This window comes from Sturnus vulgaris, chromosome 9 (assembly GCF_052056855.1).
Source record: "Sturnus vulgaris isolate bStuVul1 chromosome 9, bStuVul1.hap1, whole genome shotgun sequence".
Classification (NCBI taxonomy): domain Eukaryota; kingdom Metazoa; phylum Chordata; class Aves; order Passeriformes; family Sturnidae; genus Sturnus; species Sturnus vulgaris.
The window spans coordinates 8343133-8359850 of record NC_142251.1 but is presented as its reverse complement, the minus strand read 5'-3'; the positions used below and the strand labels follow the sequence as shown (position 1 = coordinate 8359850).

The 16718-nt window shown below is 41.1% G+C and overlaps 1 protein-coding gene across 1 annotated transcript; it reads left to right on the top strand.

Moving 5' to 3' along the window:
* The first annotated feature begins 123 nt into the window (after nucleotides 1-123).
* On the top strand, nucleotides 124-15060 carry CMPK1 (cytidine/uridine monophosphate kinase 1). The gene is made up of 6 exons (XM_014872015.2): nucleotides 124-360; nucleotides 9322-9468; nucleotides 10378-10530; nucleotides 12029-12105; nucleotides 12193-12289; nucleotides 12760-15060. The coding sequence occupies exons 1-6, from the start codon at nucleotides 286-288 to the stop codon at nucleotides 12799-12801; spliced, it is 591 nt and encodes a 196-aa protein (XP_014727501.1). The 5' UTR covers nucleotides 124-285; the 3' UTR covers nucleotides 12802-15060.
* The last annotated feature ends 1658 nt before the right edge of the window (nucleotides 15061-16718 follow it).

The window sequence follows — 16718 nt, the reverse complement described above, 5'->3', positions numbered from 1 at the left end:
GAGCACCGGGCCGGCCTCGGCCTTACCCAGCGGGGGCCCGGGACCGTGAGTCCCAGCAGAGCCGCGGCCGTCAGCCCCGCGCCCACATGCCCGCCCCGCCCCTCCCGGGACCCGGAAGCACTTTCCCTCCGCGGAGACAGCGCGGCGGCAGCGGTGCCACAGTCACAGCCCCGGTCACAGTCCCGGCCTCGGCCCCGCCGCTCCCCGCCCGCCCTTCGGCCGCCCCACGGCCGCCGCCCCGCCGCCGCTGTCCTGCTGCTGCAACGCCGCCGCCTCCTTCTCCTCATGAAGCCCGTCGTCGTCTTCGTCCTCGGCGGGCCCGGGGCGGGCAAGGGGACGCAGTGCGCTCGCATCGTGGAGGTGAGATAGAAGGGGTGCGGGACCGCGCGGCCTGGCGACCCGCGACACCCCGGCCGCGGGGGGCGCTGGGAGTTGTGGGATCCCCCTGTGGGGTCCGTGACCCTCTTTGGGGTGCTCGCTTGGTGGTCGTGTCCCGCTCTGCTCAGTGGCGGGACCCCCATCTGCCTTTCGGTCTGGTCTCTTGTCGAGCCTTCACCCATTCCTCGCCCCTTCGAGGCGATAAATAAAAATAACTAACCCACATCTCCCCTTTGGTGGGTGAAGTGGTGGGGCAGCCCCCACTCCAGCTTCTCCATTCCCCTTCCAGCCCCTGTCAGGCCTCCTGGTCTTTTCCCTTCTCCTGCCTTTTCCCTCAGCCCCGCGGGATCACAGTCCACTGGTGGGTCTGCCTGCGCTGGCGTCCACCCTGGGAACACCACTGGGGTTTTTGCATCCACTTTGGGGACACCCGCTGGTGGTCTGGAGGCTGCCCCAGTTTGGGCAGCGAGCACCGGTGCCCCGCTGTGCCGTGGCGGAGGGGCAGGACAGCGGCCCCACAGAGCTCCGGGCTGCCCGGGCGGTGCTGCCTTGTCAGGCCAGTCCCGAGTGGGTGGCTCCGTACACGTCTGCACGGCCACGTCGGTGGCTCCGGGTCTGCCACCCGGATACTCGGGCAGCTGGGAGAGGAGGTGAAGTGTCACCTCGTAGCCATTGGGAATACGTGCACTTCAAATGGATCAAGGTCCATGTCTCCTGAGGCCTGTCCCATAAATGTTACAGCTGGTACAGCAGACATGGCAGGGTGTTGGCTTTTTTTACCCAGTGCCATCTCAGTAAGTTGTGGAAGTAATATGTTAAAAATAGAACAAATTTTTATTTTCTGTGTGACAGAAAATTTTTATTTATTGTGACACAATATGATAGAGGTCAAAGCATATCCTGATCCCATAGATCATTCATCTTGTTCCTTCTATTTAAAGAGCCTAAAACTGACAGTATAATTTGACTAAACTTTCAGTTTTATTATAAAATTTTCAGTTTTCCAAGTACATTTTTTCTAGCCTTTTGAGACAACAAATATCTAAGAAAGAATGGTGGATGATACATGGTGTAGAACTGTCCTTTTAAACACCAAAAACCACAGGGGTAATTACAGTATATCCAGGTGGATAATTACAGAAGTAGTTAGGGCTGAATGCTTCCAAACATGTGTGTATGTTGGATTTGACACCACTCTTTTTTTTTTTTTTTTTTTTTTTTTTTTTTTTTTTTTTTTTTTTCCCCCTGAGCAGTTGTATGTACTTTTCTTATTAAAAGCCATATAGGATCAAAGCTTATCCATAACTTCACTGAAAGAAATGGCTAAGAACTGTAGTGATACCCATGTTCCTGAAACTATTGGTGGGAAATAACCCCAAAACTCCTGGAACATACATTGCGTGTGTCCTCTGTTCTGGTGGTGCCCTGGGAGTGCTGTTACAGTTTATCCACGCTGCTGTTAAATTCCAGACCTTAGTTTTGTATAACTAAGTTAAGTGAATTTGGTCCAGACTAAAAAATGCCGTTATGACTTTAGTTCTGAAAGATTTAAACCTCAAATTACAGACTCACATTCAAACCAGCATATTCATTAAATTAAATTGTGGGATGGAAGGTTCACAGTGCTCATAAAGCCTTTTTGGTAAGGTCAAATTCAGCCCTTGGCATGTAGCAAAGAAATGAGCTCAAACTATAGGGGAACCTTGTAGGCTGTCGTTAATGGCTTTCAGCAAACCATTAGTGTAAGCCTCAGGGCTGAAGTACCTTGTGTGGCTGCTGGCCTGTGTTTAGGAGGATAAATGCCCATGACTGGATAGGCTGATATAATTGGATAAAGACCACTTTATTAGGAGGAGTTCAAATGAGCCATTGCTATTCAAATCGTATTTCCAGCTAGAAAGGGAAAAAGAAAAACCTTGCTTGTGCAGTATTTATTTTCTTCTCTAAGACTGGAAAGGGAAATCCAAATTCGAATAAATGCAAATTTGCTTTAATTCTGCTAATCCTGTTCACTACATGGAAAGAAGTTTATTGAAGTCAGTGAACTGACAGTAGAAGTCACTCAGACCTGTTGAAAGCAAAGCACAACTTTCCCGCTGGCTCACACACCTCCATGAGAGTCACTGGCCAAACTGGGAGGCAGAGAGGGTCAGGGGCATTTTTAAGAACAGTTAGAATGATGCAAGTGTGCTGGAAAACTTTAGAAAAAGGGCACATGAACAGGGAAGTGTGGGTGAAACACAGCAGAGGTACTGGAGAGCAGCAGCTTTGCTAAGCACAAATCCTCAGTGTGGCTCCTGGCAGCCCCCAGAGAGCCCTGCTGCAGGCGAGTGAGCAGCCTGTGTGCAGTCAATGCTGCCTTTAGGTTGAAAACGTATTTTTATTTGTATTTTAAACCCTGTTGGCAGTTTGCCACAGAGAAAAATGGGCTGTAGCTGAGTAATAATAAACCTCATTCATCATTGTTGTAAATTGGCGAAATAATATTAGTTTACATTTGGAATGAATCTTACCCAGTATCTTGCTGTAGAGCTGAAGGTTGTGCTGAACAAAAAGTCAGTATGAGTTATAAATATGTCTTGGTTGCTATTCATACTGGAGATTTGGGCCAGAGCACATCACATGTGGAAGAAGTCTCACTTGGCTGAGGTGAGCTCTTGTATGAATTTAACATCAAACCATTTTCATTAAAAACCAAGGGTGTCTGTGTTTTGTAGAGTAAAGGGGATATTATGTACTTACTACCTGGAAACGATTTCTCAAAGAAGTGTTGTGATTTTTTTGCTGACTTTGCTTTATGTTCTTAAAAAAGGGAGGTGGGTGTCCCATGTTGTGGGTGAAATACGTATTTGTTAACTACTAGCCTAAATCATAACTGCTCAATATGTGTGTGCTGGAGTTCCTGAATATGGAAGACAGCATGTATTCATGCCAAATTTGGACACAAATGGAGAAATGATTTGAAGGAAGAAGACCTAATAACAAGTGGAAATGGGTATTGACACAATGTAAGAAAGGGAACAGTGGGTAAGTGATTAGGATTCTTTATCTCCACAGATAAGGTTGGATGAGACAGCTGAACCAGGCTGGTTTTCTCTGATATGGAGGGAAGACTCGACTCCTGTATGTTCCACAGGCACAGAATTGTCAGGGAAATGCAAATGCAGCAGAACTGCTGCTGTTCTGGAGCAGTTCCTCCTATTTAGAGAGGGATGAAGCAGAATTCCCTCTTAAGTTCTTATCCTCTCTCTTCCAGCTCTGCAGATTAACTCCTGAAACCTTCCTCATCTTTGTTAGGTGGAGCTTGCCATCATCTGGGACTGTTGCGTAGCTGCCATGTGAGGCAGAATATTTGAGCTATAGTTGAATGATGTCATTTGAATGCAGGTTCTTGCAATAACCTTCATGCTTTCCACAGTGACTGTGAGATAATGAAATGTGCTTTATTGCTGACTTCTGATCTTTGCATATAAAATCATTACAGTAAAGTCAAGGAAAAAGAAAGCATTCAGCAAATCTGCACAAAATATGCTTTCTTGTGCTTAAATTTTAAATCCCTATAACCTCTGCCTGAGATGCAAAGCTCTTTGGTTGGTGGAAAGAATAATAACTAAATCAGTTGTCTTTATTCTAAGCAAGATTTGAGTTGTACTTTTTTGTTTGTTTGTTTTGGCAAGGTGATCTGTAGAGATTTGTGATATGCAAGACATTGCTCTCTGCCTAAAATATAATTCACCTCCACCACAGCCCTATCCTCTGTGTTTGTGGTTAAATCTAAAATTAATTCCACAAAGTGGGATGCTGAGCCTTCTCTTTTTATAAGAGCATAAGTTAATATCCAAATGGAAAAAGCTGTTAAGTTGCTTTGGGGTATATGATAAGGAGATTTCCTAGGGTGAAGGAAACAATGCAAAGAAGAATTCATTGTATCAGAAGTGCTCCTCTGAAAGTAGCAGAGGATTTAGGTTTTGCTGTCATGTGTTAATTGTCTTCTAGAAGTCTGCTGAGATACACTGTTAACTTCCTTGAAATAAAAACGAGGTATAAATTGTTTGCTTTAAACTCAGCTTCTGAAATCTCTTTAATGAGTGTCATGTATTAGTATTCTACTTAGCCTTAAGTTCTCATAGTTGATTTTTAAAATATAAATTTGTATTTCTAAACTTTGGAGCTTTTTTTAAACAACATGGTAAGTGTGTTTAAATCTACCTCCTGAAGATTTATCCCTGAACATTTCCATTTTGCAGAACACTAGGCATTAAATTTTAGACTTTCCTAAACATACTGAGTGCCTTGTATTGAGCAAGTGCTCCTGAAGCACCCAGGGTGCTCTGATTGCCTCTCTCTCTCGGAGGCACTGGCAGTAGGATCTCCATTGTGTGTTTTGGTTTGTTAAGGTGGAGTTTTGTTTGTTTTTATTTCCCAGAGAGAAGAACGTATTTCAAACTAAGAACATTTCTTCATTTTTTAAAATTGGAATAAACAGACATAAGGTCTATTACTGCATTATAGTCTGTACTCTAAAGATTTAATTCCAATTGCTAGTAGGACAAACAAAAGCTTTCTAGGTTAAAAAAACCCGAAAGACTGCAGGCTTTTCACAGTTCTGTTTCTATTTTAACTAGTTCATGAATGGTGTATGTAGCAAATTTTGCTTGTTTATTAAGGTTGACCAAGATATGACAGGTCAGAACTAGGGCAATAAAAGTTTGTATTTTATTTGTTTAAATCTTAAGCTCTGTGACTTTCATTTTCAAACTAACAATGATAAGCCAAGATAGGAGTCAAGGTCAAAGCAGTAATTTGTGTTTCTCTTGCTTCTTGGCTTCTGCTTTCTTAAGGAAGTCTCAAGCTGTGTGTTTAGTGGGGAGATGTGTTGCAGGACCACCAGGGCTGGATCAGAAATAAACCCCGTGCCCCTCGGAAAGGGCTGAGGAAAGTCTCAGTGCCGGGCACCTCCGCTCCCTCCCGGCCACCTCCGCTCCCTCCCGGCCACCTCCGCTCCCTCCCGGTCACCTCCACTCTCTCCCGGGCACCTCCGTTCCCTCCCGGTCACCTCCGCTCCCTCCCGGGCACCTCCGTTCCCTCCCGGGCACCTCCGCTCCGTCCCGGGCACCTCCGCTCCTCCCTGACCGCCCCACATTGCTGGGGCAGACTCCGCCTGGTTCCAGCGTGACACAGATGTGACTCATGGATTTCCAGTTCTTTGCATCTGTTTATTGTATTTACTGAAAACAAAGCGTGTTCTGTCTGCAGAGTGAAAGTTGCAAATCCCGGCTGACAGAAGGGAGCTGGAAGGGCTGGAGGACAGGGCAGGGAAGGGCATCCCAGGGGTGCTGCAGTTTCGGGTTGGAATTTGGAGATTTGGAGCACACAGCTTGTGTATCCCGGTTTGTCCTGCTGTGATGGGACTGACTGACCAGGCAGAGGCAAGCAGCAAGCGGTGTTCTGATCTGCTCTATCCCTGCTCCTGTGATAGGATTGGTGGAAACTTGAGCTCGCCTTTCAATTTTACTGGGATTTAAAAAAAAAAATATTTTTAAAGCAAAAGAGGATGATGTCTCGAGTGGTGCAGCACTTTTTCATTCACATTTGATTTTTTAAAGTTATATTTGGAGGCCTGTACTTCCAAAAAATGTTTTTAAAACCAATGAGAACTTGTGTAATGAGATGTGGTGCTCACACTACTCATGCCAGTTTTAATCCAGGTGTTTGGGGCACAGCATTTTCTTTTATTTTAGGTGAGAGAAACCCTCAGCGAGTGTCCTGAATGGGAGCAAATCATCACAGCACCAAGGGCTTGCACTACTTGTGTAATAATGAGAACTTGTGTAATAGTGACTTATCAATTTAATTTTTTTTTCTTCTTCTGGATCACGCCAGTCTGACCACATAGCAGAAAACATTATCTCTGAAATACATTTTAGAATAATTAATTCTATATTTTCTTTTTTCTTCTCTGTAATACCAAAATCTCACCAGATTTTAGGTGCTTGGCATCCAAGTATTTGGAAATTTTTTGGACCTAATTTTTCTTTCCAAGTTGTCCTTTCAGTCTGACCTTATGTGTCTAGTAAGAGCTGGGGAAACTTCTTTTTCATTGTTTGGCAACCACAGTCCTGCTCCCTTTTTGATTGCAGAGAAGGATTAGGAGGGAGTGGCAAAGAGTCACATTCTGAGATTGCATCAAGATGTGCTTGGCACTGCTGGAAAGTCCTGCTGCCACAAGGCAGACCTTGTCAAGACCTGAGAGTGTTTTGACCCATGTTTTGTGCTGTTACATCACAGTCTCTTCTCCTCTTGCTCCAGTTCAGGATGCTTCCTGAGGGTTTCTATGACCTAAAATGAAAGAAAACTTTGTGCCCTGAATGCTTTGATTAAAACTGGCAAGAGTAGCACGAGCACCACATCTCTGAAGCCTTCTGTGCGTGGAGCAGCAGCCAAGCTGTTCTCCCCCTTTGTTTGCATTGTTTAAACCCACGTGTTTTCTTTGGCTCTTGGCTCAGTACAGTTAACAAATAGATGTTTTGCCCCTGAAGGAGAGGTTTGTTTTTCTTATTGCCTGGTTAAGCCATTCTGAGGGTAAGTCTTGAATATAATTTATTATTATCTCAAACAAGTCTATTTGTACAACAGCACTTTAAAACACTTCTGTCTTTTACTTTCCAGTTCAGCCGTTAAAAACTGCTTTAGTTTGCTGTTGCAAAAGACAGAGAATTCCAAAAAATTGTCTGACTCAATTTTATTTTCATGCATGAAAAGGGAAATGCCAAGGAAAATTAAATGGTTTGGTAATCCTCTAAAACCTAAGGGATTATATTTTCCTCCTGTTTTCTCCTTTGTAGAAACCTGATGTTAAAAAAATCATCATTCTATAACTTGAGCAAGAAGAACTATGTGTTAATTTAGCATTTAGCAGAATAATGTTTCTTGCTTATGAGAAACAATTTATTCTGGTTTGTGGCTTCTGTAGGTTATAAATATTTAGATTTGCAATTAGTTAGGCATTTCCAAATGCAATGTACATTAAAGGAAGAGTACAGTGAGCTTACAGAGGACGTCTGTGAAGCTTTTCCTTCACACTTACAGAAAAATCTTGCTTGTTTTTTGCCAACTGTGTACAGTTTTGGAGATTTAGGTAATTATATCCCTTCTTAAATTATGACTATGGCATAAGTAACTTTCCATGCCTTTGTGGGTGAAATTGGAAAGCCACTGAAATGTTTTAAAGTCACTTAGTGGGTTGTGTAATATTTCTGTTGTACTTAGTTCAGTAGCCAGGTTTTTAAATCCTAAGTTCACAGCCTCACCAAGTGTGTAGTCATATTATTATGCCTCTCAGACACCTTGTTTTAAATCTGCTGTGGATGTTGCTGCCGCCAGACTGATAACCCTGAAATTTTTTGCTGCTGCTTTTGTTTTGTGTAAAAACTTTCACATGAGAATGTATGTGTGTGCTGTGTTTTGGATGTATAGCTAGCCTTAGGTAATCACCAAGGAGATGTCTTTAGTGCCTGTTTTGATGGACCTGTATTTGGTTGAGGTGCATAGTGCACTTTGTTAATTTTCTTGCAGTGTTAAATGAGCTGAGAAAATTATTATTTTGAGGTGTGAAATTTCCTTTATAACAATGCATTTCTCTTTGGTAGGAATGTGTGTGTGTTTGCACTAGGTATCTATTTACAATGATAAATGCCTGAGAAATTCACGTGTACTAAACAATTCCATCAGTATTTTTCATAAGTGACTATTTTAGCTGTGATTTGAGTTGAAAGAGCAATGGCATTTTGCCGTTTTCCTGCACACTGCTATCAGCTTGCTAGATCTGAACCTGATCTCTCTGCTCTGTTTACTCTGTGCAGTGTGACAAAGGGTGGCACCAGTGTAGCTATTTACCTTCACCTACCACGTCACCCTTCGAAGTCACTGGCTTTCCCCAAGGGCTGGTCATCCCAGGGAAGGAGGTAGCAGGGGCAGGAGGACTGTTTGTGCAGCTGCTGTGTTATAGGTGATTTGTAGGGGAGGAAGTTGGTGCCAGAACCACACCATGAACACAGGGATTTCTGACTTACCTTGTGCTTGGGATATTCCTCCAGCTCCAAAGGACCTGCAGCCACCCTATGTGTTTTCTTTAAGTAGGTAATGAAACAAAATGTTTGTCTTGTCTTGTTTCCAAACGTAACAAAATTGCTTTTGAAAACTGTACTTAGATACCTGACCAAAACCCTGTTGAGAATTTTACCCAAGGATGTCCAGTTCTGGGCCCCTCACCTCAAAAAGACATTGAGGTGCTGGAGTGTGTCCAGAGAAGGGTAATGGAGCAGGTGAAGGGTCTGGAGAGTGAGTGCTGTGAGCAGCAGCTGAGGAAGCTGGGGGTGTGTAGCCTGAAGAAAAGGAGGCTTACAGGAAACCTTGTCATTCATAAGTCCCTGAAAGGAGTTTGTACTAAGACAAGAGTCAGCCTCTTCTCCCAGGCAACCGATAACAGGACAAGAGGAAATGGCCTCGAGGTGCACCAGAGGAGGTTCAGGTTGGACATCTGGAGGAATTTCCTCACTGAAATGGGTGTCAGTCACTGGAACAGGCTATCCAGGGAGGTGATGGAGTCACCATTCATAGGAGCATTCAAGAAACAACTGCATGTGGCACTTAATCTTTGGTTTACGTGTCACATTGGTGTTTGGTCAAAGGCTGGATGTGACGATCCTGGAAGTCTTTTCCATCATCAGTCATTCTGATTCTTACTGCGTGTGTTGTGTGCAGAGTGTGCTCTATTGTCAGCTTGCACACTGAAGATGGAACAGGTCTATCACTAGCAAAGTGCTGATCCCTGGGTTTTTCTGTTGCAATGCAAGGATAAATAGGGCTGACACTGTCAACTGATGTTAGGTTTGCACAAATGCTGTGTCTGAAGGGAGCCTGTGTTTGTTTTGCCTGTTGCAGAAATACGGCTACACGCACCTTTCTGCCGGTGACCTTCTCCGGGATGAGCGGAAAAGGCCGGGCTCCCAGTATGGAGAACTCATTGAGAACTACATTAAGGAGGGGGAGATCGTGCCAGTTGAAATAACAATCAGCTTGCTGAAGAGGGTAAGGAAAGGGCTATTTCCTTGCAGGGTCACTCCTGAAGGCTAAGCAACAAAGCAGTGGCTGTGTTCTGACAGAACTGCCTTTCCTCCAGGCTGAGCGGTATGAATGGGCAGACACTGCCCATGGGAGCTGCTTCTCTCAGCAATCACTTTTGTTTCTTTCTGATGCTGGAGAGCTGATGGCTTCTCATACCTGGGGATCTGTGAAAATGGGTTCTTTTTATTTCCCTTTATTTTTTAGTAGTGCTAGGAAAATCAGTGAAACTGTATTTCTTATTTTCCTGCACTAGCTTTTGGACCTCTTGGTCCATTCAGTCGCATTTGATTGGAGGTTGGAGGCATTAAAGGCATTGAGATTTATAAGTTTTATCAAAATAGATAGTCAGGTGAAGGAGAAGAGCACCTACTGATGTTCTTGTGAAAGGAAAAGCTTTTGCCTCTATTGGATGTCCATGAAAACAATATGAGTATATCCTTTGTCCATGAAAACAATGGGAGAATCTTTTTCAAGTCAAAAAAAGGCTGCTATTCATGGCACTAAATTTATCTGGAGCTTTTCCCTTCAAATTAACTCTAGATCAGGGGTGTTCTGATGTCTTATTGTGTAAAGACACTTCTCAGTATCTTGTAGAAAATAAGCTTTAAAGCTGGGATTTATTGCAAGATTTGTTTGTTACGAGATTTTTGAGCTTTGTGAAATAATTAATTCAATTTGAACAATAGCTCTGTTGGTACATCAGTGAATTAACCAGCATGCATTGAAAGTGAAACAAAAGCACATTTTGTAAATCTGCAATAATCCTAAAATAAATGCTTCTCAACTTACCATGTCAACATCTTGGGGGTAAATTAATAAGTAGATAAATCAGTGTATGTGCAGGAGATTGTGAATTGAATTATCTTTTATCAGGCTATGGATCAAACAATGGCTGCCAATTCCCAGAAGAACAAGTTTTTGATTGATGGATTTCCCAGGAATGAAGATAATCTTCAAGGCTGGAATAAGACTATGGATGGAAAAGCGGATGTTTCCTTTGTTCTCTTTTTTGATTGTGACAATGAGGTAATGAAGTGTGTAATTCTGTAACTTCCTTTCTTGCAATATTGTGGGAATCATTCAAGAAGAACAATTAAACTCTGACAGGGAGAATGGACTAATGTAAGAGTAGAAGGAAAACTTGGCCTGGGCGTTTGACGGATTCTTTGGCAACTTGTTTTAGCAGATGAAAAGCTGCCTGTTTATTGAAATAGACAGCTAATGACATTTGGTGTAATTACATGTGAATAAATTACATTGAGGAAGTACTCAAGGCAATTACATTCTTAAAGAAAATTTATCAAAACTTTAAACACATTTTACAAAATTATTTGCTTACTTTTCAGAAAATACTACTCTGTTTACTCTTAGTAACTTGTTGCTTAGTCCAAAATTAACTTGGTACAATATCTGCTTTAATTCTGAAGTGCAGTAGCAATCTGTATTTTCATAGTTATGAGCTGTGCTATAGGATAGTCAGTAATCAACATTTTATTCAGCAAGTTATTAAATTACAAGGGCATTTTGACAGTGATGCATCACATTCATTTAACAAGTGCCATGATGTGCTGTCTTTTTAATTTGTCAGTGCCCTTGAGCATAAAAACTGTTATGAGTATCCCAGCACCTTAATCTGACTTTTTTCCTTTTACCCCTTTCCTCAACTTCCTGAGATTTTGTTATATATATATGTGTTTACTAATTTGCAATTAATTTGGAATCTTACAGAGCACATGAGAGATTATTATTTTTCTATTAAAACCTTAAATAAGACTAAATTAATTTTTTCACTTGAGGGGGTGTTAATTTTTGTGATTCTGATTTTTTTAAATTAGATCTGAAAATACACAATGCCTAAATGCTCTTTACCATGATTGTGCAGTGTAGGAAAAAATAATTTTTAACCATTGTCGTCTTGCATGATTAGGATAAATGTATTAATGGAGTGTACATGTGTCAGCTTTGCTTATTTAATTAAAGGTTTAAAAAACTTAATTCATTCAGACACTCCTAGTTATGGTTAGTTCTTCATTTTTTATTTAGATTTTGAAGACTTCATTATAGCAATGTTAGGCAAGAACATTTTAACTGACAAGAACTTAATATTGTCAGTTTGCCTTACAAAATTTTTGAGAGAACGTACAGTGACTTTCCTTTAGTGCAGACATATATTAATAGTCCCATTTGACATGCTGCTTTTCAGAAAGCCTGAACACATCCCTGAAAGTCAGATAATTTTCTTTTTTAATGTCTCAGGTTGAGGATCCAGTCAAATCAGAGAGCTTGGTGCTGCTTTTACTTCCTCTGATCCCAGTCTCATTTTCATAAACTGGATTGTAAACCATCATCCTTCTTCTCTAGAAAAAACTAACTTCTCGTGTGAGTTGTGGTTATAACCACCAGGTCTGGACTGGATTTTGTGTGCCAGGCCAATTTAGATTTACAAGATTTTTGTTTGTTCCTGCTCTGAGGATGACAGCTTGTGTTCCTGGCTGTAGTCACCCTTTTGATGTTTTTTTTGTAGATTTGTGTTGGCCGCTGTCTTGAAAGAGGCAAGAGCAGTGGTAGGAGTGATGATAACCGGGAGAGCCTGGAGAAGAGGTACTGTCTTCAAAACTTTTCACTTCACTTCTCTTTATACTTTTTACTATGTAACATGTTTTTTTTTCTCCTTGTGCTTTCTCTTAGAATTCATACATATCTGCAGTCTACTAAGCCTATCATAGATTTGTATGAGAGAATGGGAAAAGTCAGAAAAGTGGATGCCTCTAAATCTGTTGATGAAGTAAGTATCTAAGCCAAAAAACCATGGGGATGAGAGGGTGGCAGGGTGCATATTTTTGGCATTCTCCTGAGATGTGTGTGTGTGATTAGCCTGCTAATTAAGCACTGATGTTATTACTCAGGGATATTGTGGAACTCTTGATTTGACTCTTGAAGGACAAGTAAGATGTGAATAACTTGAGGAAATTGATTTGTTCTGCTTGAGTGTGAGCTGGACTAAACACATTTCCAGTGTTTCTGTGTTTAACAGGGTCTTTCCTTTTTCATTTTCATGAGCTTTTGCTCTTCTGAATTAGTGTTGCTCTTCTGTCCGCTTTCCAAAATTGATGCCAATTTCACTGTTAAAGAATTACTGTGAATGTTTTAAAAAACTATATATTTCTAAAAGTACTGCCAAATACTGTTTATGTTGGTGTAACTTGGAGTAACTGTTTGATGAATGCTTCATAAAATTCTTCTTTATCTTTTTAGGTTTTCGAAAAAGTTGTACAAATTTTCGACAAAGAAGGCTAATTCCCAGCTTGAAACTTCATTTAAACTTGTGCTTGAATCTTGCTTGAATAGCTGCTACTGCAGTCCACTCTTTGTAATTGTTTTAAAAGATTTTTTTATTTTTTTTCACATATCTAATGATGATTGGTAAAACAGTTGATTAGAAATGGATCTGTTTTTTAAATAGGAAGTAATTTCTTGTGGCTATTGCATACAAGTTTCAGGGTTCTCCATTAGTGCAAGTTCAGTTACTCACATGGCAGAATCACATCTTTCTGAAGAAACTTTTTATTATGTCACAGTTCTGTGCCTGTCATGGGCAGTCCTTCTTCTTCTTTATTGCTGTATGCCTACTTTCTTTTTAAGGATCAACTGAACAGCAGCATTTAGCAATGAAGGAGCCATATACCTTGTTTTTTTTGGATGCTTGGACCAAATTTTGCCGGTTTTTTTCTCAAAGTATAATTTTGCCCAATATTCCCTTATATCCCCAGACCTGAATTCTCTAAGTCAAGCTGCAGTTAGTGTGAGACTCTGTTTTAGCAGTTCTCACAAAACTATTAAATATGCTTTTCAGGAGCAGACATACAAAGTACTTTATTGAAAGTGGTGCTTCCTTTTTGACTCTGGATGTAAACTGTCTTGCAAGTTCTTGGATGACATGGCCCCGGATTTTTCCTTGTTTTCATTTGCAAAAGATTAAGAAAGTCAGTTTAGTATTTCAATACTCATTTATCTTAAATGATAGTTATGTTCTTAACTACAGCATGGTCTTCACAAGATGGCAAAACTGTTAAATAATGTATAGTAAGCAAAATCTTCTGACAGTTCTGACTTTTGTATCAAGTGGAAGGGTTTTTCCTTATTATTATTATTATTATTATTATTATTGAAATACTGTGTTACCAAATGCTTTAAGGTTTGTTACCTGGGGAAATATTTTTATGGTTAAACTAGTGAATATGTTTCCCTAAAAATGTGTAATTTTAACAGGTGTTCGTTTGAGAAGTTTGTAAGTTATTGCACTTTTGTTACAATGTGATCAGCTAAGGGGAAGATAATTGCATAAAAAAGTTTAATTCCCTGAAACAGTCCTCCTTCCTTATGTTCTCTTGAATAAGCCAAGTGAAGTCAGCAGGAGGAGCTGGGGTGGGCAGAGAGCTGGTTGAAACAACCTGGTTGAAATGTTTGCACAGATGTGGTGCAATTTTGTCTTTTGTTTAAGCTTTTCTGTCCCCTGTATAGTATGCATAGGTCTGGGGGGGCCCAACCATGCATTCCTTTCGTGCCCTAAGCTTCCACTGACAGCTTGAAGATGAGAGCTTGAACTGATTTGAGTGCTAGAGTGGTTGTTCCTATATTAACTGATGCTCTAATTGGTTCGTGACGTGCTAAGTACACAGAATTGCAATTTGGAAATCTTGATGCTCAGCTTTTCTTTAGTCATGACTTTCTCTGTTTAGGAAAAGGTTTAAATTAAGCTTAGCTTTTAGTTAGAATCGGATGTGTGGTCCTCCTCCTGCAGTCAGATTTGTATTTTCAGGAATTCTCATCTTGCTGAGGTTGTTGAGGCTCCTGGACTGGGGAAGAGATGAGTGCAGAAACAAGGATGAGTGCAGCAGCTTTTTCAGTCTGGTAGGAGTTCAGGCAATGGACTGGCCACAAATAGCTGTTTACTACTGCAGAATATATGGACCATGACTGCTTTTGTGAGTGTGGGAGGCCAATGCTCTCACTTCATGAATTTCTCCTTAAAAAAACAAAAAATATAACCTGGAATTTAGCTCTTACTTGTATAAGTATGCTGACATGGATAGGATCCAGCAAAACTGCATGTTTTAGTATGAAGGTTAGAATCAGGGTTTTTCAAAAAATACTTCAAACTGGATTCTTTAATGCAATTAGAGAGATTTAATGAACTCTTGCTTCTAAGTTATTGGTTTTTACAAGTTCTGTTCAGAATTTTCTCTCATCATATACTTTTCTGTGTATTTAAGTGCTGAAACAGCAAAAAAAAAACCTGAAGCAAGTTTTAGAAAAACATCCAACAATGTTTTGGCAATATTGAATTTGGAGTGGATTGTAATGTGTCTGTGCAAGGACTAGATTTTTGTCATTTTATTTATTAAAGATGCCATTAAAAGTGTTACCACTTATTTCAAGATGGACTTATGATTGAAATAAAAATTAAAGGCAATATGCCAATGTGTTGTGTCCATTTAGCAGCAAAACTGTATAAAGAATTTGAGGAGATCAAATAAATTTTGTTCTGTGGCTTAATGGGTGCTTGCCTTACAGTTATCTGTCACAAGGGATATTTTTCATATATATCCATCTATATAAAGTGAGTATGTATTAGAGTTAAGTACTTCACATGGCCACATGCACAGGTATATGTATAAAAGTTCAGTTTTCATCATCAAAACTGAAGTCCTGAAGATCCTTTTAGGCACAGGAAAAGATCAAGCCATTGCCTGTGGAATTGGTACCTTTTCTTGATTTTACAGGTTTGTCAAATGACTGTATTCATATAGTTGTGCAATGATAATTCATTTGGCACATGTGTGAAAGAAAAGTGACTTGGAGTGGTCTAGGAAACACAACCTGTTGTGCACCTGCTGTTGGAGACATTTTTGGTCTGGATTTCTCATGATTCCTTGCTCAATCAGCAGCTGATCTCCTGACTGCCATTCTTCTGGCTCTGCAGCACATGCCTACGTGCTGCACTCTAGGCTGTTCTTAAAGGAGATTGGCACAGCATAATATTCTCTATAAAAGAAACTGAGAGGCTGCCCGGCTCATTTCAAAATAACCCGTTTTGGGGAAAAGTCTGTTACAAAAGAGCTTGTTTTGTCACGTGTAGCTTCCCAGTAAACAATTTGTTGAACTTAAAATCATAGATTCATTTGGGTTGGAAAAGACCTTTAAGATATATTGAGACCACCCCTTCCAGCTTGAAACTTTACATTGGAAAGATTTGCAGAGCTGGTCTGAAAGGGGTGGGGAAAAGCAGGGGATTTTTCAGTAGTGGTAGGTGCCTTTCTACTGGTAAATCTGCAGAAACTAAAGTTTTGCTGAAACTCACCCTGAATTTGTAATATCTCTTTAGAACAGACTGAAAGGGGCAAAGCTGCCCATCGGATTTGCACCTTTTGGATAGAGTTTTTGAGTTAAGTCTCCCACTTTGGGAGTAGGAGCAAGCAGAGAAGACCATAAGCATACACTTGAGGATTGCCTCAATGTAAGATATCCCCGACTAGGAACAATTTATCCTTAATAAGAAGAGCTGGCTCATGAGGGAGTTCCAAGGTCTTGTGGAAAATTCTGTGTTTTACAGCAGTGGGGATATCTGTGTGCTGCTGCCCAGGCTGAACTGGGGAGAAGGGGAGAGTTAAATGGAAAAAACGCTCAGTTCAGCCCGGAGCTGCCAGCTGTTGTTACCGGTTGGCAGTTCTGGCTGCCAGCATTTAGGAAAGTTGCAGCTTAGGGGATTACTTTCCTCCTCTAGTGTGAGGTTCAGAACCAGTTCAGTTCCTGTTGTGGCACAGATGTCTCTGAAGGCTACGATCTGTGACAGCTCTGCTGGCCTTCTGCTCCAGGGGGCAACAGTTGGCTCCTTGGCACAAGCAGGTTTTTTCTTCAAGCCGTGGTGCAACGGGACTTGGAGACCTGGGACTGTGCCCTTGCCACAGTCCAAACAACCCCGGGTTAATGGCTGGTAATGAAAACTGCAAGACAATGTGAAGAGGATTTGCCTGATCAGGTAACAAAGGAGACAAAATGTTAGATAATATAAAAATATTAATATGGTTTCAGATAGCAGCAGTGTGCACACTCTTGTGATCTGCAGACCTTTATAAGACTTCCAGTGGAAATAGGGGAGCATGGAAGAATTTAATCTTGCATCTCTGCTATTTTTCATGGATTGCTTAGTTTAA